Source organism: Podarcis liolepis, assembly GCF_965112155.1.
Source record: "Podarcis liolepis genome assembly, chromosome: 2".
Classification (NCBI taxonomy): Eukaryota; Metazoa; Chordata; class Lepidosauria; order Squamata; family Lacertidae; genus Podarcis; species Podarcis liolepis.
This window is the reverse complement of record NC_139555.1, coordinates 76064700-76091111: the sequence shown is the minus strand read 5'-3', so window position 1 is coordinate 76091111 and position 26412 is coordinate 76064700. Positions and strand designations below refer to the sequence as shown.

General features: G+C 39.6%; 1 protein-coding gene across 4 annotated transcripts; it reads left to right on the top strand.

Annotated features, from left to right (window-relative positions):
- Positions 1–392: 392 nt before the first annotated feature.
- RFT1 (RFT1 glycolipid translocator homolog) lies at positions 393–25177 on the top strand. Of its 4 annotated transcripts, none has more exons than XM_083488997.1 (13): positions 395–669; positions 2984–3069; positions 3980–4096; positions 5546–5735; positions 6538–6639; positions 7844–7978; positions 11290–11368; positions 13179–13229; positions 14000–14130; positions 15528–15672; positions 17999–18104; positions 20732–20981; positions 21648–25177. In XM_083488997.1, exons 1-13 carry the CDS (start codon positions 586–588, stop codon positions 21813–21815), a joined length of 1644 nt encoding a protein of 547 aa, XP_083345123.1. In that variant the 5' UTR covers positions 395–585; the 3' UTR covers positions 21816–25177. The 4 variants fall into 4 exon arrangements, with proteins under 4 accessions (XP_083345125.1, XP_083345124.1, XP_083345123.1 ...); XM_083489000.1 differs by having other exon boundaries at positions 413–669; positions 2984–3064; XM_083488998.1 differs by lacking the exon at positions 2984–3069 and having other exon boundaries at positions 394–669.
- The last annotated feature ends 1235 nt before the right edge of the window (positions 25178–26412 follow it).

Below are 26412 nucleotides of genomic sequence, written 5' to 3'. Positions count from 1 at the left end.
CGGCTGCACCTGCACTTGTGTGTTCGATAAGGAAATACAGAACGAGCTGGGAACTGGCAAACAACTTGACCCCCCCCCCCAAACTGTGGTGAGGCAGAGAAAAGTTGCCCAGCCGTCCTCCCGTGCCAGAAAGCACCGGCACAGCGTGAAGAGAGAGGGAGAGGCGCTACTGCAGGAGACAAACGGGCTTTTTGCGCGCCAAGAGCCTTCAGAAAGATGGGGCGGGGGCGGCTCATTTCCAGCTTTGCCAGCGTGGCTCCTCGCATTCCCCAGCTATGGCAGACGAGCAGCAGGCAGAGCATTCCTGCCTCACCCCATCCCGGCTCGTCGTAGCTGCATCTAAGCCGAGCGGCCGCCTCTTTCTCGTCCTCCCACTTTGGGCTGACGCGCTCGGAGCGCGACGGGGAGGAGCCATGTTGGGCTTCGCCCTCTGACTAGGAAGCGGCGCTCGCCGGCTAGCAGGACAGGGAGAGAGGAAGAGGAAGGGAGGAAATGAGGCTGGCGGGGCCGCGGGGAGCGCTTTCCCCTTATGCACGCGCCAGCTGAGGCGGCGGCGGCGGAGGGCTCGCCTGTGGCAGGGAGGAGATGGAGGCGGCAAAGGCAAAGATGGGCTCTGAGGACGTGCTTCGGCAGACCAGCCGGCTGGCCTCTTCCAGCGCCCTCTTGCAGGTATCCGTCGTGGCAGAGGACGGAGGCGAGGCGGTGCTCGCTCAACCCTAGCCTCGTCCCTTTCCCTGGCTTCTCTTCGGTGACTCGTTTGCAGAAACGCCCTCTCGACCCAGTCATGGATGCCTCTTCCCGCAGTTTGAATTGCTTGCCTCCTCTCTGCAAGAGGTTTGCGCAACGGACTCGCTGGCCACCCCTGTGGCTTGGTTGCGTTTGGTTTGCTTGCTTGCTTTGGCACCCTGTCACCTGTGCGTGTGTGAGAGAGACATCCACATATCTTTATTCCCTCGCAGAAAAGACCCTTCGCCGGCGATGACACGTTACCTTGCTCAGTGGGTAGTCTCAGCTGTTGTTGGACCTCAGCTCCCATCATCCCGGACCGCTGGCGCAGCTCGCTAGGGATGATGGGAGTTGTAGTGCAACAACAGCTGGGTCCTCGAGTTTGAGAAACACTCTGGTAGAGCATGGGACTCTTAATCTCCGGGTCGTGGGTTTGAGCCCCACATTGGGAAGAGGATTGCTGGCAGGGGGTTGGACTAGAAGTCCCTTGTATGATCCACGCATTTGCATTCCATTTGCATTTGTGGTCATGGAAGAATATGAGGCATGAATTTTTTTGGAGGCAGACCCAATTGGCGTATCTCCTCAGATAGTATTGTCTGTATGACATTGTCATACTGATCACACAAGAGTGTTCTTCAGCATATGTGAACAGGACTATTGGCTTCCCAATAGTCTATTGGACTGTTGGTGTCCCTGTACAAGTACACACATGTATAGTATGGACATGCTCTCTACATGGCGTTTGTGCAGCCTCCTTCACATGTATTTTGGAGCATCTTTCACAAAAGTGCCTTCTCTAGGGATTAGTATTTGTAAAATGTTCCTGAGCATCAATTTCCCAGCAATGCCCACTATTTGTTGTTAGAATAAATTCAGAAAGCTGTGAGTTCATGCGATTCAGTTAACTGCTTCAAATAATTTGTGACTTGTGGCAGAATATGTGCATAGGAGAGAGCTGTGAATCAACAACACAAAATTGTGTAATTTTAGGGCCGTTCCTTATACAGTGGTACCTCGGGTTAAGTACTTATTTCGTTCCGGAGGTCTGTACTTAACCTGAAACAGTTCTTAACCTGAAGCACCACTTTAGCTAATGGGGCCTCCTGCTGCTGCCGTGCCGCTGGAGCACAAATTCTGTTCTCATCCTGAAGCAAAGTTCTTAACCCAAGGTACTATTTCTAGGTTTGCGGAGTCTGTAACCTGAAGTGTATGTAACCTGAAGTGTATGTAACCCGAGGTACCACTGTATTCATGTTTGTGTTCTTTGCTTTCTGTATGTCTCAGCATAAATAAACAGATTATTTATTTAGTGTTTGGTTCCTTGTGTCTGAGTAAGACCTAGGTTCAAATTCCCACTAGGCCAATAACGCTCACAGGGTGACCTTGACTTAGTCACCTCTCAGCCAGACCTACCTTACAGGGTTGTTATGATGTTAATAAGGAGAGCCACGTACATCACTTGAACTCCTTGAATAAAAGTTGGGATATGAGTGCAATAATAAAGTGACTTCCATTTCAGGAATGCGGTTTTAGAAGCCTCAGGTCACAACCATATATATGCACACAGTGGAGACCATTTCCCCCAGGACTAATGGCATCAGGTAGATTTTCACTGGGATTGCTGCTGGACAGGGAAGGAACAAATTTCTCCCTATACTCTTCAGTCCTGAGGAAAACCTGTCCTTTCCTCACCTGCTCTAAATTAAAATCAAACAAACCCTGATGTGGTTTCAAGTGATGTTCTAAGTGTCCTGCCTAGCTTGGTACTGAGAGGAACATGCATAGGATTTTTGTAGTTGTGTAGTCTACATGGCTGTCCTCCCATGCTCAAAATTATTATACAAGAGAAAAGGTGCCTATGTTTTCCAAAGTTTGAGTTATGCTGCTGGTTATACTCTAGGTTGGAATGTGGGAAGACAGGGCCAAGTTCACACGAAATGCTAAATCATGATTTAAAGTTGCAGATCATGTCCCGCTCCCTCCCATGTGGCTGGGAGGATGAATTTTGATTTTAGTTTGGTTTTGAAGAATCTTCGCTTAGTGTTACCTATGAACCAGAGCTTCAGTGGGCCTAGTATAAATCTATCATATTGCAGCCTTAGTACTTATGGCTGAGGTAAAATTTGTATTCAAGACTTCCAGTTTACATAATTAGTAAGTTGCTCCTTGAATCTGATTTTGTTTACATGAGTTGAAAGCTGGTGTAAATTTATTTCCTGTTTCACTTATTTATTTATTTATTTATTTTTTACAGATACTGTTCCGCCTAATTACATTTGGGTTAAATGCTTTTACCCTACGATATGTTTCAAAGGAAATCATTGGCATTGTGAATGTAAGGTAATAAATAGTAATCTGTTTCTTTTAAGGTATGAGTGATTCATGATTCAAAATTATGGCAGTTTGTCTCACTATATTCTGTTCTATTTGATTTCTTTTTAAACCTGGGCAGTGACAAAGTAAATTACTCCACTTAACGTTTTGCTTGGCAGGGATGCTGCAAAGAGACATTTTGAATGGTTTAGTTGAATTAATGTCTGCTGTGTTGTCTAAATGCAAATTTGAATTTGTGATTCGGTTTCTTGGACAAATGAATTTCCATCCTCTAGTATGCAAATCTATAGTACTATTGAGAGTGCTGTGTTTATGCAGTAGTTTATGACTTGGGTGGAGATTCAGTAATTTTTAGTCTTTCTTGAAATATGATGTGTGGTGTGTACATCTCTGATTTTTATTATATTCTCATGGTGTCCTTCTGGGGCGGGCATTCCAATTCCACCAAATGTTAGTTTTGAAACATATATCTATTTTTATTGAAAATCTCATCTGTCTTCTGGACTGCAAAGTTCTCTGGTTTTTCTTTTCTTTTTGCTAGCAGTGAATTGAAATACTGAAGTGGTTTGCATGCTGTACTGTTCTTATGTTGTTGCTGCTGTTTTATCTTGAGGGTACTGTTATAACAATGCCAACATATAACAACGTTAACATATAAAAAATAATTGATACAAAATGTACTGCTGAAACATTTGTCTGTCTGAGGCAGCAACATAGTTTTGCATTTGGTGATATGTTACTGTAACTGTTGGCATTCCCTGCCCCCAACCACTTATAAGGGGACAAACAAAATTTGTATTGGTTGGTTAACCCAACCTTCTGTGCTGTTTATTATTAGAATTATTGGAATTTTTTTGTCTCGTTGACAGTTAACCTTGTACTGAAATTACTCATTTTCCTTTTTTAAAACGTTTAGGCTGATGCTGCTTTATTCTACAGTTGTTTTCTTAGCCAGAGAGGCATTCCGAAGAGCTTGTCTGAGTGGAAGTACAAGGAGAAACTGGACCAAAACATTTAATCTTTTGTGGACAATGTATGTTTAAATAAGACATTGGAATCCTCAAATTAACTACTCAAATTAGCTCACTCAGTTAACCCTTCCCCCATTTCTCCTCTTATGTCTAAGTACATAGTAAAAACAAAATACTACCATCCTAATTTATTTTCTCTGGCAAGGGTTTCACCTGTCATCCTGGAGATCATACTTGCATTTTCAAAGATTCAAAGCAGATGTTCCACTTGCTGTAGGAAGCTTTATTACACAGCAGGCAGTGAAGTATTATGGGATACATTGGCTCATTTGGCTTCCTACATTTTAAGGGAACAGGTAGGATGCCTGGAATGACAGGTGGCCATCCTAGTTTCAGTTTGTAGCACTTCTGATAATCTCAGAAAGGTTAAATCGTTTCGAAGTGCCTGTTTAATTTATCTGAGTTTTACGTGTACCTTTGAAAAGGTAGGGCAGCCTCTTGCTTTCAAACCATGAAAGAATCAAAGAGTGAGCAGTTTAGTTTTTTGGTTTAGTTAAGGTAGAAAATGGAATAAAGGTAAAGGTAAAGGGACCCCTGACCATTAGGTCCAGTCGTGGCCGACTCTGGGGTTGCGGCGCTCATCTCGCTTTACTGGCTGAGGTAGCCGGCTTACAGCTTCCGGGTCATGTGGCCAGCATGACTGTGCCGCTTCTGGTGATCCAGAGCAGCGCACGGAAACACCGTTTACCTTCCTGCCGGAGTGGTACCTATTTATCTACTTGCACTTTGACATGCTTCCGAACTGCTAGGTTAGCAGGTGCAGGGACCGAACAACAGGAGCTCACCCCGTTGCGGGGATTCGAACTGCCGACCTTCTGATCGGCAAGTCCTAGGCTCTGGTTTAACCCACAGTGTTACCCGGTCCCTAGAAAATGGAATACTTATCGGTAAATAACTCAGTACCTATCTAAACTGCAAATGAAATATTTGAGCTTAACTGCGGTGCTGCGTTTCTGGGGATTTAACTCTTGTTTCATGAGAATCTAATGTATATATTAACTACCATGTCTACATGAAGCACATCTGGGGGTTGATGTAGCTTCTAAGTCAGTGTTCAGAAAGCTGCCCTAGATCAATGTAGTGGTTGGGGGTTTGTCAAATGGAAAAGTGTAGATTTCTTGAGGAATTGGGTATTTGTATTGGAAAGTTTTTAATGTTTTATGGTGTTTTTATGTTTGTTGGAAGCCAGCCAGAGTGGCTGGGGCAACCCAGCCAGATGGGTGGGGTATAAATAATAAGATGGCTGATGAATGTCCCATGCATTCTAAGGGGTAGTGTAAGTAACTTAGAAGTAGCCTATAAATACAGATGTACAGAAAACAGATGCACATATTTTTGATGTTGATTTTATTTGGACTCCTGGCTTGGAAAACCAGCTCATTTATAAAAATTGCAGAGAAAAGGACACCATGTGATACTGTCTAAAGGACTCATCTTTTCAATTTCCATAGAGTCCCCTTGGGCGTGTGTTGGTCTGTATTCCTGGGCTGGGTCTGGCTAGATAGACTTGAAGTTCCTGATGAAAATGCTGTTCCTTACTACAACTTTGGAGTGGTTGCCTTTGGTCTTTCTGCTGTAATTGAACTTCTAGGTGAACCTTTTTGGGTTTTAGCCCAAGTACACTTATTTGTAAGGCTAAAGGTTAGTAAAATGTATGCAGCATTGTTCTTGTTTGGGTTTTTATTAATGTGACACACACACACACACACACACACACACACACACACACAGACTGATGAATGAAGCAGTGAATCTTTTTTTAAAAGCTGTTTAGTGTTTGTTTTTAAAAAAGAGCTAGTTTCACTCTAAATTTGGAGAGCGTGATGAAGAAGAAGAAGAAGAGTTTGGATTTGATATCCCGCCTTTCACTCCCCTTCAGGAGTCTCAAAGCGGCTAACATTCTCCTTTCCCTTCCTCCCCCACAACAAACACTCTGTGAGGTGAGTGGGGCTGAGAGACTTCACAGAAGTGTGACTGGCCCAAGGTCACCCAGCAGCTGCATGTGGAGGAGCGGAGACACGAACCCGGTTTCCCAGATTACGAGACTACCGCTCTTAACCACTACACCACACTGGCTCTCCTTTTTATTGATGTACAATAAAACATTTTTTTCATTGTCTAAGTATTGATTTAGGAGCTGATATAAATAATTTGTCTGACTTGCACACAGTGCTAAACCATGGTTTATTTAACCATGGTTTAGTGTTGTATTCAAACCTTGCTCAGCAGCTTAAGTATGGCTTGTACGTGCCATACTAAACTTTACCTCTTATGAAAATAGGCTTAATTGCAGAGACTATTTGTCACTATTCACAATTAAACATTCTTAAAGATGTTTGAAAGGGAAAATCTGATCACAGGATTTTTGAAGCTAACACATGTAAGAATTGCCATTAGGAACATAGTGTCTATGTCTAACATGCTTTTTGTATATTCTTTGTAGGTAATTGCTGAAAGTCTCTCAATCATTTGCAAATGCTTTTTGACAGTTATTTTAGTAGTTACGTATCCTCACTGGGGGCTTTACATCTTTTCTTTGGCCCAGGTATGATTTCTGCCATTTTTACTATTGTCTCTTTGATCTGATATAATAATTTTAGTTGAAGAAATTAACATTATTTTTGCTATAGCTTCCATGCTTTGGTCCCTTCAGTTTTTCATGGATAAAAGCAATGTCCACACAATTAGTACCTCTATCCCAATATTAGGCTAGCTTAAGATAACGTCAGATCAGGGGCATAGTCATACACAAATGCACTTTTATTCAACAAATGTTTACTTAAAATCGACCCATTATACATGGTTCGTAAGGCTGTTGGGTAGATCAGTTTAGAGTCAGTTGTATTTCAGTTAAGCATATAAAGAAAATAGTATTTTGGACTGTTAGGCTGCAACGCTTTCCTTGCATACTTTGGCGTAAGCCCCAGTGAACTGAGTAGACATATATAGAATTGTGTTGTTAATTTAGGAGGAAAAAACTATAAGAAGTTGACCCTTTTCTGGTCCATTTAAGTCCCCCACAAAAACTGGTGTGGAAAGGATCAGGAATGAACTTGAAATAGAACTCATGAAAACCCTGGCTCTAATTTTTGAGAATTTTCTTAATTGTATTAATTTGGATTAATGGTAAGGATAAAAATGCAAGAAGTAACTTCAGAGCCTGGATAGCTCAGCTGGTTAGAGCTGGTCAGCTATGGTGCTGATTATGCCAAGGTCGCAGGTTCGATCTCCGTATGGGACAGCTACATATTCTTGCAACGCATTGATGTGGACTAGCTGATACTCAGGGTCCCGTCCAACTCTACAGTTCTATGATTCTATGAATTGCAATACATAAACTGAGCATCATAATACCAGATTGTTCATTGAGCATCTTTGTGATAACAGTCAACAGCATGTTAAGCTCCTCTATAACTGCTTGTATCTCAGTGCTTTGATTTAGGACTGCATGTCCTTAAAGGCCTTGTGAGAACTGCACAATCACCTGTGTTCTGTTGATGAGGTTTCTGCAGGTACAGCAGTCTGAAAAAGGCCCACTGCAATTGCAGTTTAGGCAATGCCCACATGGAGGCGCTAGTTCATGCAAACAGTGTCAGTGCTGTGAGGCCTTAAGCCTGGGAGCTGCCATCATGTCTGAACTGGAGCTGAGTACTTGGCAATTGAATTTTACTGGTATTTATTTTGTTGCTGAAGTGGAAATGCTGCAATGAATGGTATGCTGTGTAGCTAATGAGATTTTGTTCTTTCAGCTTCTATACACCAGCGTTCTGGTTTTGTGTTATATAATGTATTTCATGATGTTTCTGGGTTCTCCTGAAGCAACCAAAAAATCATTTCCAGTTACTCGTATGATATCTGTTTTACCTAATTTTGGACAAGATGAGGTAAGTAAAACAGCTTTATGGTAAAAACCAACTATTCATAATTTTGACGCAAGAAAAAATGATGATCATGTACAGCCATTGTCCCAAGTTAATTCTTATAGTGAATCTCATTACAGTTGTGCCCCGCAAGACGAATGCCTCGCAAGACGGAAAACTCGCTAGACGAAAGAGTTTTCCGTTTTGGAGGTGCTTCACAAAACGAATTTCCTATGGGCTTGCTTCGCAAGACGACAATGTCTTGCGAGTTCCTGCTGGTTTTTTCCCCTCCCCCCCTTTTCTAAGCCACTAAGCCACTTATCAGCTGATCCGATCAGCAGATAAACCGCTAAAAGCCGCTAATAGCGCTAATCCTTTAATCCGTCAATGGGCTTGCTTTGCAAGACGAAAAAACCGCTAGACGAAGAGAATCACAGAACGGATTCTTTTCGTCTTGCGAGGCACCACTGTATAGGTGACTTGCTTAGTGGCCATCAAATCAGTGCCATGCTGCCATTTTCAAAGTCTCTTTAACTGCATTTCCCCTGTTAAATTTTATTGCCTGGAAAAAATAATCCATGCTTTCATTCATACAACAAATACCTTTCTAAAACTTCATACCTCAAATGGTCTATATACAGACTTTGTTGACTGACTTTCATTTAAAAGCTATTATTATTATATTTTTATTTCCAACAGAGTACCCTCTGTTCACCAGCTACTCACAATTTCCCATATATAATTTAACAAAAACATGTGTGGATTTTTATGAACAGCATATCCCAATATTTCTTGCATTACATTTATAAGTCTCTACATAATTTATATTAGTGTATATTTTCACTTTGTCCTCTTTTTAGCATAGCATAGCTTTTAAATACATGTATTTATATTTCCAAATTTCTCTAGATATTGTAGTTCCATGTAGTTTTCATTTTTAAAATGTTTTCTTAGAATGTTGGATATAGTGGCTATTTTGATTTCCCTACATCTTTTGCTATATCTTGCTGCCATTTTACCACAGGTAGTGTAATTTCTTCTGACAAATTCCATAATAATACATTATTTTGTGAGTCAAAGCAAAAATGTTTAAAAGAAGCCAACACTCTGGATGAAATAAGGTTTTTCTATATACATGTTTTTACTCCATTACGTTAAGCCAAAATATTATCTCAAAAGGAGCTTTACAAACCTTTATGCTTAAATTAATATTTCAGCTATAAAAATACAGTATCATCCCCAGTATTTTGATTATATGTGCCAGATACATTTATAAAAGACGACTTGCATGAATTGAAGATGCTGACTCGTCTGGTGCACAATACATTCAATAAATTGTGGAGCAGAGATTAAATTTAATATAGTTAAGAAATCCATGCATGAAAAGAAATAAAGGTGGCGTTTTTCAGCCTCTGTATCATTGAATATATTAAGGTGAAAGCAGACCTAACTTTAATGGAACTTGACATTGCTCGGTTTGCATAAAGTTTGTAAAACTACTCTGAAATATTTCAGAGAGGAAAGGGCTGAGGTGGAATGAACTACTGTAAACTAGCCTTATTAAGTAAGAATACAGTTTCAGCTACTCTAATATTAGATTTAAATTTTTCCTCCATAGAATTCCTATTTATATAACCAAAGTATTACATTTAAATCTCCAGAGACTATTCTTGTCTCATAGCTCAGTAGATATATTCGACCCTCTTTTGTCTATAGCTGATCCTAGCTAAATCTTCCTTAGTGCGGATGGTATTGCAGGGAAGTGAAAGAAAATATTAACACTGTACTGTGACAAAAAGCAGCACACTTGACTTTTATGAAAAAGCATAAATTAGCTTAAATGGCAGTGAAGTATAGCTTCTTTGGTTGTTCTGTTAGGAATTTTGAAAAACAGCTTACCGACTTGTGAAGGAAACTAACAGTGCAGTAGACATAACATTAGAAGGAATTTCCATATTCTGTACGGAAATATTTATAATGAGTATTTATAAGAATACATTTCTGAGACCAAGCTGCCTGGATTACTTTACTAGCAAAATATTAATTGCAGTTCAGAATAAGAGAATGAGAGTACAGGTTTACATAGCATATTAGATTGTATTCTTGAATTATATATTTGATTAATAATAATAATAATAATAATTTTTATTTATACCCCGCCCTCCCCATCCAAGGCCGGGCTCAGAGCGGCTTACAAGCAATAATAAGAACAAGTTGAATGATTACAACTTAAAAACAAAATTAAAATACAACATTAAAATATATTAGTTATTAGTTATAAGATTAATTGTACCTAACCAGATCTATAATATCATGCAGCAGAAAGTTTACCAGTCAAATCTCTAAATAGCAACAATTTGCCTTTTTTCTTTCTGCAAAGAATATTTCTAATAATTGCATGCTTCTCTCTTTCATGTACTTACTCAATTACAGTTGATATAATAAAATGCAAGCTTCATCAAAACTGTTTTTCAGAGTAAAGCTTAATGGTCACAAAAATATTGAGAGTGATCAAATACCAACAAGCAATTATCATTTCGAAAAGCATACTTGGCTAGAAACCACTTTGAGCAGACTTTAATATCAATAATTTTTTGCATCCTGCCATGGCATCAAGGCAACTGAAATAATTTAAATACCTTTCACTTCAAAAGGCCTTGTCTTACAAATGTCTGTCTGCTTTGCTTATCAGAAAGCTGAAGCTTGCTGTTCTGAGATATGTGTGTGAGGAGTATGTAACTGTTCCTATCTACAAAGTCAAGTGAATTTTTTGTTTGTATTCTTGGTGCAAAAATGTATGCTTTGTCTGATTTGGATGATGGAGCGCTGGTGTTGGAGCTGAACCAACCATGGCTTTGAGGTGGTTAGCTATTGCCTGCCCTAATTGTGCAGGGAATTTTGTGGCAGCCTGGAGGGCCACAGTGTAACAACCTGTGGGCTACAGGAAACTTGTACAGCCTTGAGCAGAGAACCAAAAGGTTATTGGGTTTGTAATTCTGAGTAGCCATCTCTAGTTACAGAGTTCTCACAGATGATAGTATTGTATGAACCGATGCTCCATGGATGCAGTTCTGCTGCAGATGATGTGATGTAGCATCTCCCAAAGTGCTGTGACTGTAGAAATAATGATAGGAGTTTATATGTGAAGCCATTTCAACATAATCCTTGCACCTAGAATGCGTGTCAGGGTGCCATGTCAAGGTTGTTCACCTATGCGAACCAGCAATAGATAGTATTACGTGCATGTTGTACACAATGTACTGGTCATATTGATGTCTTGGGAGTATTAATTCCTTCAATACTTCACAGTAATTTTATATCTATTTAACTTTCAGGAATTTGTTAACTGGGAAGAGGCTAAATTGACTTGGAGTTTCTTTAAGCAATCATTCTTGAAGCAAGTTTTAACAGAGGGTGAGTATGATAGCCTCTTCAACATCAATTTAGCCCCTCTCTGCAAACACCTACCCCCAATATTTTGCGGTTTCCAGAATTGTTTGTTTTTATAGCTTGGGCTTAGACAGCTAGGAGAAACGTGTTTGTTGTTGAAAGATACCAATTTGGTTTTGCATATTCATTGGAATGTGAAAGTTGTAGATAAAATATTTAGGAAGGCATATACTTACTTTGGGTTTTCTCCTTGGTCCTTCATGCTGTGGTTTCATTGTTAAATATTCCGATATGGACTGAATGCTTAGTGGAATCATGTCCCTATGGTGAAATGATGACAGGGTATGTATATAATATTGCTTTATTCATATGGACAAGAAATTGTACAATTGGCACTTGTAACCTTCGGTAAAAGTTTATTAGCGGCTCATAATCATTATTGGACTTGGCTCTGAGCTGATGTTGAAACAATAATTGATCAGATGTCTCTAACAAAAGCTGTCTCCCCCTCCCTTTCCCCTCTCAAGTATCTATCACCTGAGATACCTCTCAGATCATTCCTAGGGTTCTAGTTCCACAGCTTCAGAAGTTTTGTCATAGTAAAGTCGTTACATTATTCACTTTGCTTAGATCTTATTTTTCAACTTCTTTTATTTCCTTACGCGGTTAGCAATACGTTTACAAATATCTATTGCTCCAAAATGCAGGGCTGTAACAAATGCAGGGATGGAACTGCTGAGAAGCAGATTTTGGCAAAGCATTAGAAAAAGTCTGCTAATGGTAAGAGCTCTTTGACGGGGAACCCACTGCCTTAGGAGGTGGTGAACTCTCCTATACTGGAGATAATTAAGCAGAAACTAGATAGTTATCTTTCAAGGATGCTGCAGTTGCATCCTCCTGAAAAATCCTCCTTTTAAAAACAATGCTCCACCAATTAATAAGAAAAGGAACCGCATTTGAAAATTATATTAAGAAGGTTTAGTAAAGTAGATTTGAAAAGAATAAAGAAAAGAAAAGAAAAGAAAAGAAAAGAAAAGAAAAGGGAGATAAATCCTTACGGGTAGAACACAGGCTTTTTGTTGTAGGTATCTATCTCCTGAGATGGTCAAGGTGTGTTTTATTAGCATCCGTCCTTTCATTCTATATTTTGCAGCCTTCTCAAGTGCCTGTACTTCCTAAAAGTTCATTTGATTTCCACAGCTGGGCTTCCTTCTAAGAGCGAGCGGGTGGGGAGACTGCCTACTGTGTGCCTGAAAACTGTTTGTTTGTTTTTAAAGTGATGCCTTTTTTACTTCTAAAGAAATAATCAGTACAGAGAGATATTTTTAAGATTAGAGGAAGCTCTTCCATTAAAGACAAAATCAGGAAGTGTACTGATCTCTGCAGCTAACTTCCCCAGCTTCACAAGTGTCAGTTAAAAACTATGGGGAAGATATCATGTGGTAATGTCTCCCATGAGATATTTTGGGGTCAGGAAATGGAGGCTTCAGAATCCTGGATAAATCTGCAAAAATCCTGAAGAAATTCTGAAGTACCTTGAGAACGATGCAGAAAAAAATGGAAGCCTCTTTCGCAGGAGAAAAGAAACTTTTGAGAAATTGGAATACAAGATACAGCATAGTGCTATCCTGCGCTGCGGATTCTGCATTGAGCAAGCTGGGAGTAAATGACCTCCAAGATGGCTGCCAGTTCTTTGATTTTGTGATACTGAATAGCAGTGACTGGGTCCGACATCTCTTGTGCTCAGGATAAGTTTGAAATGTCTTGTTGTGCAACTGCTTGTAAGTATAACAGAAAGATAAATAAATACTAATATTAAGTATTACTTTTGTAGGTGAACGGTATGTCATGACATTCCTGAACGTGTTAAATTTTGGAGACCAGGGTAAGCAAGACATTTTTTTTACATTGCATTGGTTCTTGAAATTGGAAGAAGCATTCTTGGCTTACTTATTGTGATTTGTTTGCACCAACCAGCATGCTTTCATGCTCTCCTTTAAACCACAGTTTATTCATGTGAATAAGGCCAGTAAATGGTAATCTGATTCCACATTCATTTAGAAATGTGGTAAGTCTGCAGATGAATGGCTGTAAAATAAGTGCAAAGGCGGCAGCTTTCTTTTTAATTTGAATATGGAAATGCATTTAATTATGTTTGGAACTTTAAAAGTGATTTACCTCTTCTGCTAGTGCAGGGCTGTCCAACTTCTAAGAAACTGGCAGTGATCTACCCATTGTTGAGCTTTTTTTGGAAAAGCTTTATCAAAGTTGTTGAGCTATTTGGGGGGAGGATAAGCCAAAGTTGTTGAATCGACCAAGGGCATCCCGCGATCAACCGGTAGATTGACCTCTTGGACACCCTTGTGCTAGTGGAAGCCAGCACAAGGACTCTTGCTAGTGCAATAGGACTTTCTACCATTCTACCCCCATGCACCCATCACACCACCCTCAGCTCCACTCTGGAGGCCCAGGAGAACCCTCAAAACAATGCATGGGGGGGGAGATTGGGGAAATTGTTCTGTTGGGCAAGCAGAAATGTTTGTACTGGAACGGTTGCCTTAAGTGCTGCATCCATTGAATTTTTTTCCTTCTTTTAAATCAAGCAATAATTTTACTATTAAACACTTAATTAGATGTTTCTGTTTATTTATAAAGGAGTGTATGACATAGTGAACAACCTTGGTTCTCTGACGGCTCGATTTATATTTTTGCCAATAGAGGAGAGTTTTTATGTTTACTTTGCTAAGGTTCTGGAACGCGGAAAAGATACCAGGTTTCAAAAACAGGTAAATTAGTCTTATTGTTCAGTAGTCTGAAAATGTACATTTAAAGCGAAGGATAAATAATGTTTATTGATTTAAAATTAGTGTATGCCAACTTTCACTGGGCATTTTACATAAATAGAATAATTCCTGGGGTTGGATCCAATGTTGTTGATAGGGAGGAGACTATTTTCACCTGCTTGACCCTTTTCTTCTCTTCCAAAACATCCCACACTGTTCTCTCTACCAGATTTGGGGATTGCTTCAGAGGGGAGGGTGAATATATGGAGGGAAACCTTTTGTTTTCTGCTGACAGAAGCCTCCTCTAAACCAGGACGTTTTCTGTTATCAGGGTACCATTGGATAAAATCCTTTCAAAATACTAGGTTTGACAGATAATTATGGGGGATGAAGTGAGAATAAAAGTTAATTGTGCAGTCATTATCAGAGATAAGTAGATGATAAGGTTATGGTCGTTGTCTTATTTGTTTCAATTTTTAACAATAGCTTTTAATACTCTTTTTTCTTCATAAGTAGCCTTGAGTAAGATTTATCATAGAACGAGTATGCATGTTGAAATAAATAAATAAAAATAATGGGTTGTATTCAGCGAATATCTACTCACAGTAGAACTGTGGAAATTAAATGTTGGTTGAGTACAAACCAGTAAATTTAAATAATGCTGTGGTCCTGGTGTGTATATTTGTCAATCTACTGAAATTATATGGTTGGAGGGGGGGTCTAGGGTTTAAAAGGACTTCGGGCAACTGAAGAATGCGTATTTGAATGGGACTTACTGTGGTTAGGAGTGAGCTATTAGTGTCTAAAGAGACGCTGTGCCTATTTTTAGTAGAGAAGCTAAGGTATGCTCATATATCTCACAGGAGGATATTGTAAATAAAGTATTAGATGAGTTCAGGGTCAAATGCTCTAGTTAAGCATAGTTTTAGTTCAGGAACTATATTCTATATCATACAGTACGATCTCTTATTTTTAATTTTTAATTATTTTCTGCAGAGGTAGAAGTTGCATACTGTTGTGTAATTTACCAGAAGTGTTAGTGTTCTTGGTTTTCTCTGATGCATTAGAAGCTAGTTTTTGTCAACCTGTTTCCTTTGTCACAGCAGATTCTCAGGCATTTCCTGATCTTCTATTTAATGAAGGGTTTTGTGCAGATTAATTAAGTTCTGCCTGGAACTTGCAGCACATTTGATATATAAATATGGCTGCTATTGAATATGTTCATACTTCTAGACACAAATAGTCTACAATTATTATTGAAAATTATTATAATTTGCCATTAACTAGCCAAGTAAAAATAGTGAATTGTAAAATCTAATTATTCCACATATAAATTTAACACAGTAATCTGGCATATGTTGTTTTGTTTTGCCCATTAAATGAATGCAATTCTTTTTTAGGATGATATCTCCATGGCAGCAGCTGTATTAGAATCACTGTTGAAACTTGTGCTTCTGATTGGCCTGACTATTACAGTTTTTGGTTATGCATATTCCCAGTTGGCACTGGATCTTTATGGAGGTTCAATGCTCAGTTTGGGATCAGGTAATGTCACATCGCAGCTGCCTTTCTGAAAAGTAGCTTCATTTTGTGAACGCTTCCTCAGTTTGCTTTTCATATATGAAAGTACTATATCCACATGGAAGAACTAACACAGAGAATCCGATCCATTCACATTGCATGCCCTACGATGTCTGTTTCAGAAATGGTGCTTTTCCTTGTGTTAGGAAATTTCATTATGTATACCTTATGGAAGAGCAATCTAGGATGGTCGCAGTATGACATTTTGCATGTCACTTTTAGTGCTGAGAGAAACAGGACATCTCTTTTCAGCAGTGTTAATCATTGTATTCTTGAGTACTTAGCCCTCTTGAAGATAGTAATTACTACAATATTGGGATATAAATGTTTAAAAGCTCTAAAAAGAAGATAAGATGGATTCCTCAAAAAATTGATCCAATACTGATTAATAGAGGAACGTTCATTTTCTATATTAGAGGAACGTTCATTTTCTATATTAGAGGAACGTTCATTTTCTATATTAGAGGAACGTTCATTTTCTATATTATATGCTGTTGCTCAGCAGAACCCGTCTTAGGTCAGGCTTCCTGGCATGCAGCTTGAGCTTTGTGGTTTTAAAAATTATCAGTAGAACAGTTAACTGGAAATAATCAGCAGCTACATTCATTTATTTATCCAGATAAACATGCATAAGATCAATCTGTATTAGCAAAGCTGCTATACTGTCTTCAAAAAGGCCTTTGAAACTGTGTGGCAGAGTTCCTAGTAAGAATTGTTGTCCTGTTCCAGTTAGGGGCGTGAACTCACTTCAGAGAAATTGTGAACCCAGACTGAATCAGGCTGCTTTGGAGAGATTTGGTAGCTGTTTGAAGGAAAGCAGAAGCCCTTCAGATTGGTTTTAAGCTAATCAGACTGTTCCTGAACATCCAGGCCTAATTCAGAGGCACATAGACACTGGGTCTTTTAAAATTCATACTTTCCCCCCAGCTCTCCATATAAGCAAAATGCCAGGGAGGGAAGGAGGAGGAGCTTTGAGATTGATAGCACTATCAAAAAATAGAGAAGTAAATAAGATTTCTATTTCACCCTTATTCCCAATGGAGCAGATCCCATCTTCACTCTTCCAATATCAAATTTAAATGTGACTACTCATCCCCTGTGCATTTCACCAATTTCACCATGACATATCTCTCCTCTCCTCTCTCTCTCTCTCTCTCTCTCTCTCTCTCTCTCTCTCTCTCTCTCTCACACACACACACACACACACATACACACTCTCTCTCTCTTAAGCAAACTCAAAACTTAAAGTCTACTTGCACAAACATCCCTGCAGCTATTTTTTCTGATATTTTGTAGGCTTCATCCACTCACAAACTGCTACTGTTTCTGTCAAGTTCATCCAATTCTGTAAAAAAGCAAATAAGCTGTCACTGCTTATTGATTCTCCCATTATAGTCAATGGATGGCATGAAGCTTCACGTTTTCTAAAGTGAAGTTCTGATTCAGTCACAAAGTGAAAAGTGTCCTCCAAAGCAGTCTGAACTGAATTGACTCACTTCTTGAAGTGGCATTGAAATTGAATTTTGTATTTGGTGCATGCCCCTAGTTTCAGTCAGAATTGGGTACAGTGGTATCAGATGGAATATACTTTTTGTGCTTCTGTTATTTATTTCAATAAAGTCCCCATCTAGAAGTGATAATTCATCATGGTTGAAGTGAAAAGGGAGGAGGCCATGTGTCCATTTGAATTGTGAGACCGGGTGACTGAGTGGAAGGTAACAAAGCAGAAGAAAGGAAGGTCTTCTTCCTCTCTTGAACATATATTGAATTTTGCAGATGCCAAGAGTGATATGGGGGTGGGGAAAGAAATCAAGGAGCTCTCCAAAGTATTGTGGTAATAAATTACTCCAGTCTCCCTCACATTGGTTGGATAAATGCAACAAAAATGGGCAACATTTTCTAGACTGGGTCTTAGAACTGCTTGTCATAGACCCACCAGAAGAGTGGCAACAACCCTGGACTAAATTCTAAATGTTGTCCGTGACTTAGTACAAAATGTCGTACTGTAGGTGATTTCTGACTAAGTCATGCTCAGAGTAGTCTCACTGAAACAAATGGACCATCTCAGAGTATTACTAACATTGGATATTGGCCATTGTGTCTTGCTGCTCAAGAAACAGTAGGGATATATTTTGTTATGAACATGATTTTTTTTAAAATAACATGGATTGCAAATTGACAGTCTGATGCTGTTATAATTCATTAATGGCATGTTAAATTGCTTTAATGCACAGATCTCAGCAATAAGGGGTTTCATTTTACTAATCTTCTTGTCATAATATTTTCACAGGGCCAAGTCTCCTGCGTTGCTATAGTTTATATGTCTTGCTGCTTGCTGTTAATGGGGTAACAGAATGTTTTACATTTGCTTCAATGTGTAAAGAAGAAGTGGACAGGTGAGTTTAAAAAGGCCATAGTTCCATACTATTATTTAGCTTTTCTTTGATTTCATGTAACTTTGTATGAGGATATTTTATATAATACACACCTCAGAATAATGTGCCTGATAACTGCTTGATGTGTCCCGTTGCTAGAAAATGTAATGATATGAGGAATAAGTGCTTACATTTGAATATCTTACGTGGTTGGGAATTGAATCTTCTGAAGGGTGTGGGTTATAATGACTCTTAAATAGGTATTTCTCTGAAATCGAATACATATATTCTGTTCTTTCTGTTTCAGAGCTACCGTATTTTTCGCCCTATAGGACGCACTTTTCCCCCTCCAAAAATGAAGGGGAAATGTGTGTGCGTCCTATGGGGCAAATGCAGGCTTTCGCTGAAGCCTGGAGAGCGAGAGCGGTCGGTGTGCACCGACCCCTCTCGCTCTCCAGGCTTCGCGGACCTCTCCGCAAGCAGCGGGATCGCTCCCGCTGCTTGCGGAGAGGTGCTGGCATGCCGATGCCTGCGCGCGCTGAGAGCAGCGCGTCCAGGCTTCACGGACCTCTCCGCAAGCAGCGGGAGCCAGTGCTGGGCTCCCACGGCTTGCAGAGAGCAATTTGGAATCTGCAAAATTAATTTCGTGTCCCCCCAAAAACCAAGACACAGAAGAAAACAATGGCATGGCCCTCCTTCCTTATATCAAGGGCACTACAGATAAAATTAGCAAAATCCTCCATAAACACAATATCAAAACAGCCTTTTGCACCAACCAAAAAATAGCCAATATCCTCAGAAACCCCAAAGATAAAATCCAGTTGGAAAACCAAGGGGTCTATGAAATACCCTGCAAAGTCTGCCCAGCCACGTACATTGGACAAACAAACAGACGAATAAATGCACGTATCGCAGAACACAAGAATGCCGTCAAAAAAGAAGAAAAAACTTCCTCTCTTTTCCAACACATGAAAGAAACAGGACACGAAATTAATTTTGCAGATTCCAAATTGCTCTTTAACATGGAACATCACCACAAGAGAATAATCATGGAAGCCATCGAGATAGAGAAACACCCTCACAACATGAACAAGCGTGACGACACGTCCCGCCTGCCAGACATCTGGAAATTAGCCCTCCCCACAAAAACCGACACCAGAACCAGAGGCACACAGAACGCCATCACCAATCAACCACACCAGACCCAAACCCAGACCCTCTCCACAGATAAATTACAGACACCATCCAGTAGCCAAACCATAGTGGCACCTCCGGATGCTGCACCCCCCTGCAATCCCTACACAGATCTGGCTGGCACAGGGCACAAAACCACAGCTCGCCCCTATACACGAAGCCAAGCCAGAGCACAACTAAGTGCAGTACAGCCATCTTCTCAGAAAAACTCTTCACAAGCTCAAGAGGTCAAGACACGAAAGCTTTAGCAACTAATCCACACTTAATGACCCACCTAAGTGGTACTCAGAATATCACTCAAGAAATCACTCAAGATATCCCTCAAGTAATTAAGGAACAAAAGAAGAAAAGGCACACTAACCTGGGAACTTCCTCTCTGCCCAGAACGTTGGAGGCTATACTCCACACCCCCTCAACAGTATTTATAGGAACTCAAACACTGAGATCCTGCTCTGTTCCAGTAACAAGAAGCCGAAAGCACCAGCCTGAAGATGACGAGTGAGACCTCGTCGAAACGTCGCCTAGACACCCCAACTCTTACACGGGAAGACACCCGAAGACACCAAAACCTGCATATATATATATATATATATATATATATATATATATATATATATTCAGTGTACTCATGTTTATAAAGCACATTTTGTAACAACATAATTATATTTAAAAACAGCTTATTGTGTCACTAAAATAAACAAACATGAAGCCCTTTGCAACAATATTAGATGTGTTTTGACCATTACTTTTTAATCTACATCTCCAGTGTCACAATAATCACAATTTCATATATAAAAATATTGAAAGTAATATCCTGCCTCTTTGCCCAATATAGTATAATAACATCAATGGTATAATAGTGGTTATATTTGTAAAGTAGACAGAAACGGAATGTTCAAGGTATTATGATTATGAAGAGCAGGCGGAAGAGATTGAATCTCTCTCTTTCTCTCTTACTATGTCTGGAGCACTCCTGCTTTTGCTCAGATGGATAAGTTGTCTGGTTAAAGAGGCTAGGGGAGAAAGTGGACAACTTTTGAATGTCATATTAGTTCAGAAAATAAGCCAATCTATTTCTAATTTGAGGGTGGGGGTGGGTGGGAGGTAGCTCGGCTTACTTTCTGAGCCAATGGTTGAGAGTTGATCCATCTCTATTGCTATTCTCATATTACAGATAGGAAGCTGGTATATAGTCGCTCATCTATGGCTATCTATTGAGTTAATAGATACGGGAAGATTTTTATTGGTGACTTGCTGATGAGTCATAAACAAATCTCTTAACTACTAACGATTGAGACTTAACATATATGCTACCAGATATGGGTCTGCAGCACTTTACCATTGATAATGAATTTTCCTCCTCCACCCCATTCATCTTAGAAAGCAACTTGTCAAGCTCGTAAAAGACGAATACTGAAACCATACGAACTGTTCCTTTTTTGTTTTGTTTTTAGGTACAATTTTGTCATGCTCGCTTTGTCCTTGGTTTTTCTGTGCATGTCCTATTTCTTGACCTATTGGCAAGGCAGCATAGGATTCATCTTTGCAAACTGCTTCAACATGGGGATCCGAATCGCACACAGCATCCGCTACATCCACAACTATTTTGCACAGAGCCCTTACAAGCCTTTAAAGGGCCTCCTCATATCACCGTTGCTGTTGGTCGTTTATGTCATCTGCGGAGTGACCACGGGCTTTTCTGAGGTGGGTAGTGCTTTTTCTTTGTGCTTTTGTTCTGCCAGAACAAGTGAATAAAGTAGTCCTTTTTTTTGCTAGTAAGTAGCCGGTTAGTTAGTTCCGGTTTATGATGTACACAGAGCATATCTACAGATATGCATAAGATATTGAAACATACCCACATGTAGAGAATTAATTTTTTAACGCTTTGAAATGTTATTTCTTTCTTTGTGTTATTTATTTATTTAAAAAGTTCCTCACTCAGTTTATCATAGCAGTGCACAACTTATTTTTACACACACACAAAAATAGAAAACTCATAAAGGTGCAGCCTACAGTAGACATGAATGAGTGAGCTGATGATTCAAATGCTTGGGTGAATAAAATTGCTGGTGGAAACACTAATGAAGATGCTAATGAACAGTCTCTGAGGGAACACCGTTCTGTAAAACAGAGTGACAGAAGTTTGTAGCACCTAGACTAGCTTTTATGTGATTGTTTGGCCTACCTAAACTATCTTATAAACACAGGGAGGCTTTACTGGGTTGTAGTTTGGTAAGCATTGGTGCAAAAGTATTACTGTGAAGAGAATTACCAGGTCTGTCTTATATCTGAATTGGAGCATGAGCTGTAACTTAAAATAATATATTTCTTAAAACAGTAAGTTAACATTCTGCCTTTCTTTCTTCGTAGGTGTTCCTGTGCTGTGATAAAGGGTGGCTGGCCAGGTTAATTCACGTTGCTGTGGGAGCACTGTGTTTTACAGCAACTCTTGCCACTATATTCTTCACAGAGACCAAGCTGATCCATTTTGTTAGGAAACACATTTTGTCAAGATATACCAAAGAAGTGCTAAAATAATCATGTACAGGCTAATTTCTGTACAGTGGTACCTCTAGATGTGAATGGGATCCGTTCTGGAGCCCCGTTCGCATCTAGAAGCAAATGTAACTTGTGTCTGCGGGTCACGGTTTGGTGCTTCTGCGCATGTGCGCGACGTCATTTTGAGTGTCTGCGCATGTGCAAGCGGTGAAACCCAGAAGTAACGTGCTCCGTTACTTCCGGGTTGCCGCGGAGTGCAACTCGAACACGCTCATCCCGAAGCACATTCAACCCAAGGTATGCCTGTATATGAAATGTATATATTTGCTATGGAGGAGATATAGGGAGAATTAAATATGTAACTACTATAATATACAGGTGATACTGTCCATGAAACGTACACAACAGGTAACAAGGTAATTCACAGCAATTTAAGCTGATACAGTTGTTCAAAAGTCCAAAATTATACCCGTGGCAAGCAACTTGATAAGTTTACAGTGGAAGGTTACTGCTGCCCGGTATATGAATGCAAATATTATGCTTAATCCTCACTTGCGGAAAGCAGTAGCTGGAAAGTACTGGGCATTACTCTTGTGATGCTACACTAATGTCACATTGAACTGTAATATACTTTAGAGACTGGAGGTGCACATCACCTGACTGCTTCTTAACTTTTGACACTTAGTTTACTCCCAAATTTTATTCTAATCCCAAGACAAAAAAAAATAGTTAAGTACACTGGAGTCCAGCTATTTGCACTGGCCAGGGCGGAAGTGGTTTTTTTTTTGGGGGGGGTGGATTTTGCTGTGGCAGCATGAGGCTGGTGCAGCAGAGAGATTGGATTAGGCCTATTTCTGGTAACAAACCAGAATGTCCCATTTGGGAGGTATATGCTGCTGGTATCTTTTGCTTACCTGCAGTTTAGGTGGGCCCAGCCAGGAGTTTGAGAGAGGTGGCGGCCCCCATGCCAGGACAACCATGCAGAATGTGGTGGATGGGACAGCTCTGCCTCATCAAAACACCCTTCAGTTCGGTGGATTGCTGTCTTTAATAGGTAGTTTGTCTGAAATGTCATGTAGCCATGCAAAATTGTTGTTGGACTATGGCACATTTAGGTTTGAATTGCTTTATTTTATTGTCCCTGAGCCTGGAAGGCACTATAAAAGAATTTAAATTAATTTTTTTTGCTGCCCTTATAAGATTATTGCAATCTAGACAAGCATCTCTGGCCCCTGTAAAAAGTGCTATTTGTAGCACATAGCAGCAAACCCCTTAACTACATTGGGACCTCTGAAGAAAATAAGATTTCCACCCCCCCCCATGTATTCTATATATCATGATTTACCAGTAATTCTTAAAACAGTTGTTAGTAAAAATGGATGGAAGAGGCATAAAACAAGCACAGGATTTTCATATATTGATGCCTTAACTATTTTAAAAATAGTTTTGAGGGCTGCTGTAAGCCAATGTTTTGATAGCCTTATAGGGGAACAGGAAGATTGGTAAACACAAAAGCCAGAATACAGTATTACAAGAATATATATGGACAAATAAGGTTTGTTGTCAGTAAAACTGAAACTTGAAAAGTATTAAGAACATAACTGTTTACTATAAACATCTCTTATTTTGTTTAACACAAACAAATCAAGCCTAAAAGTGACTGTTCCTATTGAGGTATTGCAATGTATAGGATTGCACTATAAAGGCCTCATCACACCTAAATTTTGAATAAGACTATAACAAGTGTGTGTGTGTGTGATATGGTAAGAGTGTCAGCTGAATCATATTCTGCAGTATAATGAGACTATGGTTGAGGAGGTATGTTCTATGATTTACAATTAGAAAATGGTTCAGCTGTCTGTTTTGAAAACTGGACATGTAGGAGACATAATTTGAGGGTGGTCCATACAAAATTTGGGGAAAAATATTATTATTATGAATGAGTTAAACATTTGCTAAGAGAGTAGCATGTTGACAGATGCTGTGCATTTTTCTTTTATGGACTATGCTAGGGTATTTTTTAAAATAGCCATTTGTACTGCATCTTGTACTGGGGAAATGGTTTGTTGTGTTAGTTTAAGGGGCACATCTAGTATGTGCTGTTTTGACAAATAGTACTCTTGGGCATGTAGTTTTTTTTCTTATTGAAGAGACATTTTTCTGGCCAATGTTAGTCAATAGACTTGATCATTCTGCTGTTGCCAGGTAACAGTTTTTGGCCAATCTTAGCCTCAGGAAGTACAGAAGCTTGCTGTTGCTAGGCGAGATTCACACAGACCAGGCCTCAGCCTTGAAGAGTTGTCCAAACTGTTAACAGTTAAACCAGCAGGTTGTTTAATTGAATGTATTTTTTATAATATATGTTTTCTAGCATGTTCATGAAATGTTCTGTGGAATCAGGATTGACTTCTGTTCTCTGCTCATATTCATATTCTGTTCTCTGCCAATTCATTGTTTCAAAAAATGTCAGAAACAAATTAAAAGGTTTCTATAGAGGCAACGCCTTTTTTTAGTTAAATGTATAATTTGTCTCCAGAGTTTGCAACTGTTTGTTATCTTGTATGGCAGGGATATACATTTAAGAATGCAGTAAAGTTGTAGGGGGCCAAAACATACCTGTGATTGTAAGCTGTGATTAATGAAAGTGAATGGGTCTGTTCTTTGTTGTTGGTTAAAACTGTATGTCTTTTGGGTTGCTGGATTTTAGAAATTCTGCATTCCTTTCACTGTAATTCTAAACACACTAATGAGCAGGCTTTGTTGAATGCCATGGGATATACCTCTGGAGAAAGGTGCTTAAGATTGTAATGCAAGATCCAAAATGAGTAAAAAAAATATTAATGTTAAAATTGAATAAGTCCTTAAATTTGTACTTCTGAAAGAAAAACATCCTTGGTTGCTAACTTGGGGGGGGTGTGTGTGTGTGAATGTAAAAGTGCTAGTGGAAAGCACACTTGGTAGCAAATGTCAATCAACTTGTGAGGCAGTTGCTAAATGTATGGTGTTGAAAGATGCTTTCTTCATTGCTATCTTTGACCCATTGACTTATTTACAGGCACACTCCTGATTCTGCCTTGTAGGGTCATGTGTAGGCACTGCACGAGTTGTAAATCAAATGTTTAAATTATTTAATTTTGATTAATTTTCCCATGCAATCTTACCTACAAAAATACATACCACAGCAAATACGTATCCTACAAGATAGACTAAACAACACAAACTGCCTCTCTGGAATTAGTTTTAACATTTCTCCAAAGTTTGATATAATCTGAATACGTATTATTGAAGCTCTGCCTTATAAAACAAAAAGTTGGAATATTTTATATTCTGAAAGTGAAGGCAAGTCTGGTTCTATTTTCTTTCCTGTCTTAATTTTATTATAATAAAAAAAGCAAATCTTACTCTGTTTTGATAACTCTTTGTAGTTCATATAGATCTCCTTTTCCAAAGATTCCAACTGTGGTCTATAAAGAAACTGTGGTCTCGTAATTCCTTAAAATGGGAATCAGGCCAGATGTTGTTGAACTACAACTTACATCACCTCTGGCTATAGTTGCTGGGGCTGGTGGGATTGTAGTTCAGCAGCATCTGGAGGGTTACATTTTTCACACTCATGCTATAAACTATGGGAGGCATTCACCCACCACATCCTATTAGCATTAAGGTTTCCAGTTGTGTAGTAGGACTCCCCCCCTCCTCCCCATGCATGTGACTTGCACCCTCTGAAAATCTGCCCCAGAGGGTTGGGGGACCCCAGAAAAGATTTAGGGAGAGGAGATGTGAGAAGAACATGCAATTGCACGAGGAGAAATCCTTGCACTGATGGAAGCAGAGACTATATTGGATCCCCCCCTTTGGAGTGTTGAAAGAAGAAGAGTTTGGATTTGATATCCCGCTTTTTCACTACCCGAAGGAGTCTCAAAGCAGCTAACATTCTCCTCTCCCTTCCTCCCCCACAACAAACACTCTGTGAGGTGAGTGGGGCTGAGAGACTTCAGAGAAGTGTGACTAGCCCAAGGTCACCCAGCAGCTGCATGTGGAGGAGCGGGGAAGCGAACCCGGTTCACCAGATTACGAGTCCACCGCTCTTAACCACTACACCACACTGGCTCTCCAGTGTGAAACTGGCTCTTCAGTTTAAACTGAAAAACAGTTTAAACAGTTTAGGGGAGGGCTGTGAAGTATTTATCCTGTGGGCAGCTATGGAACTGAGGCTAAAGTTCTAAATGGAAAGAACATGAAATAAGACAGAGCAGATACTGGGTTGAAAGGCAAAGAGCTTAGATAAACAAGAGTGAAAGGAAACTGAGGAAAGAGGAAAAGACCGCCTGCAGTCAGGACAATGGAAGTGAGTTGGTAAAGGAGTTGGAAGGCTGCAGACCAAGGAGGGGATGAGGGACGAGCATTGAATTTCATGTATTTTGATTCCAGACCTGTAAAACAGATGATTATCAGACTTTTCTCTGTGCCATATGTCTGAAAAGAAATTTGGGCTTAATAATAATTATTAATATTATTATAAAAATTGAATGTTGGACAGAAGGAAATGTGTTTCATGAAATTGAGAGGTGAGAAGGTTCCTGTGATTAATTTGCTTCATCTGTCACTGTTCAGTTATTTCATGGCCATCAGTTCC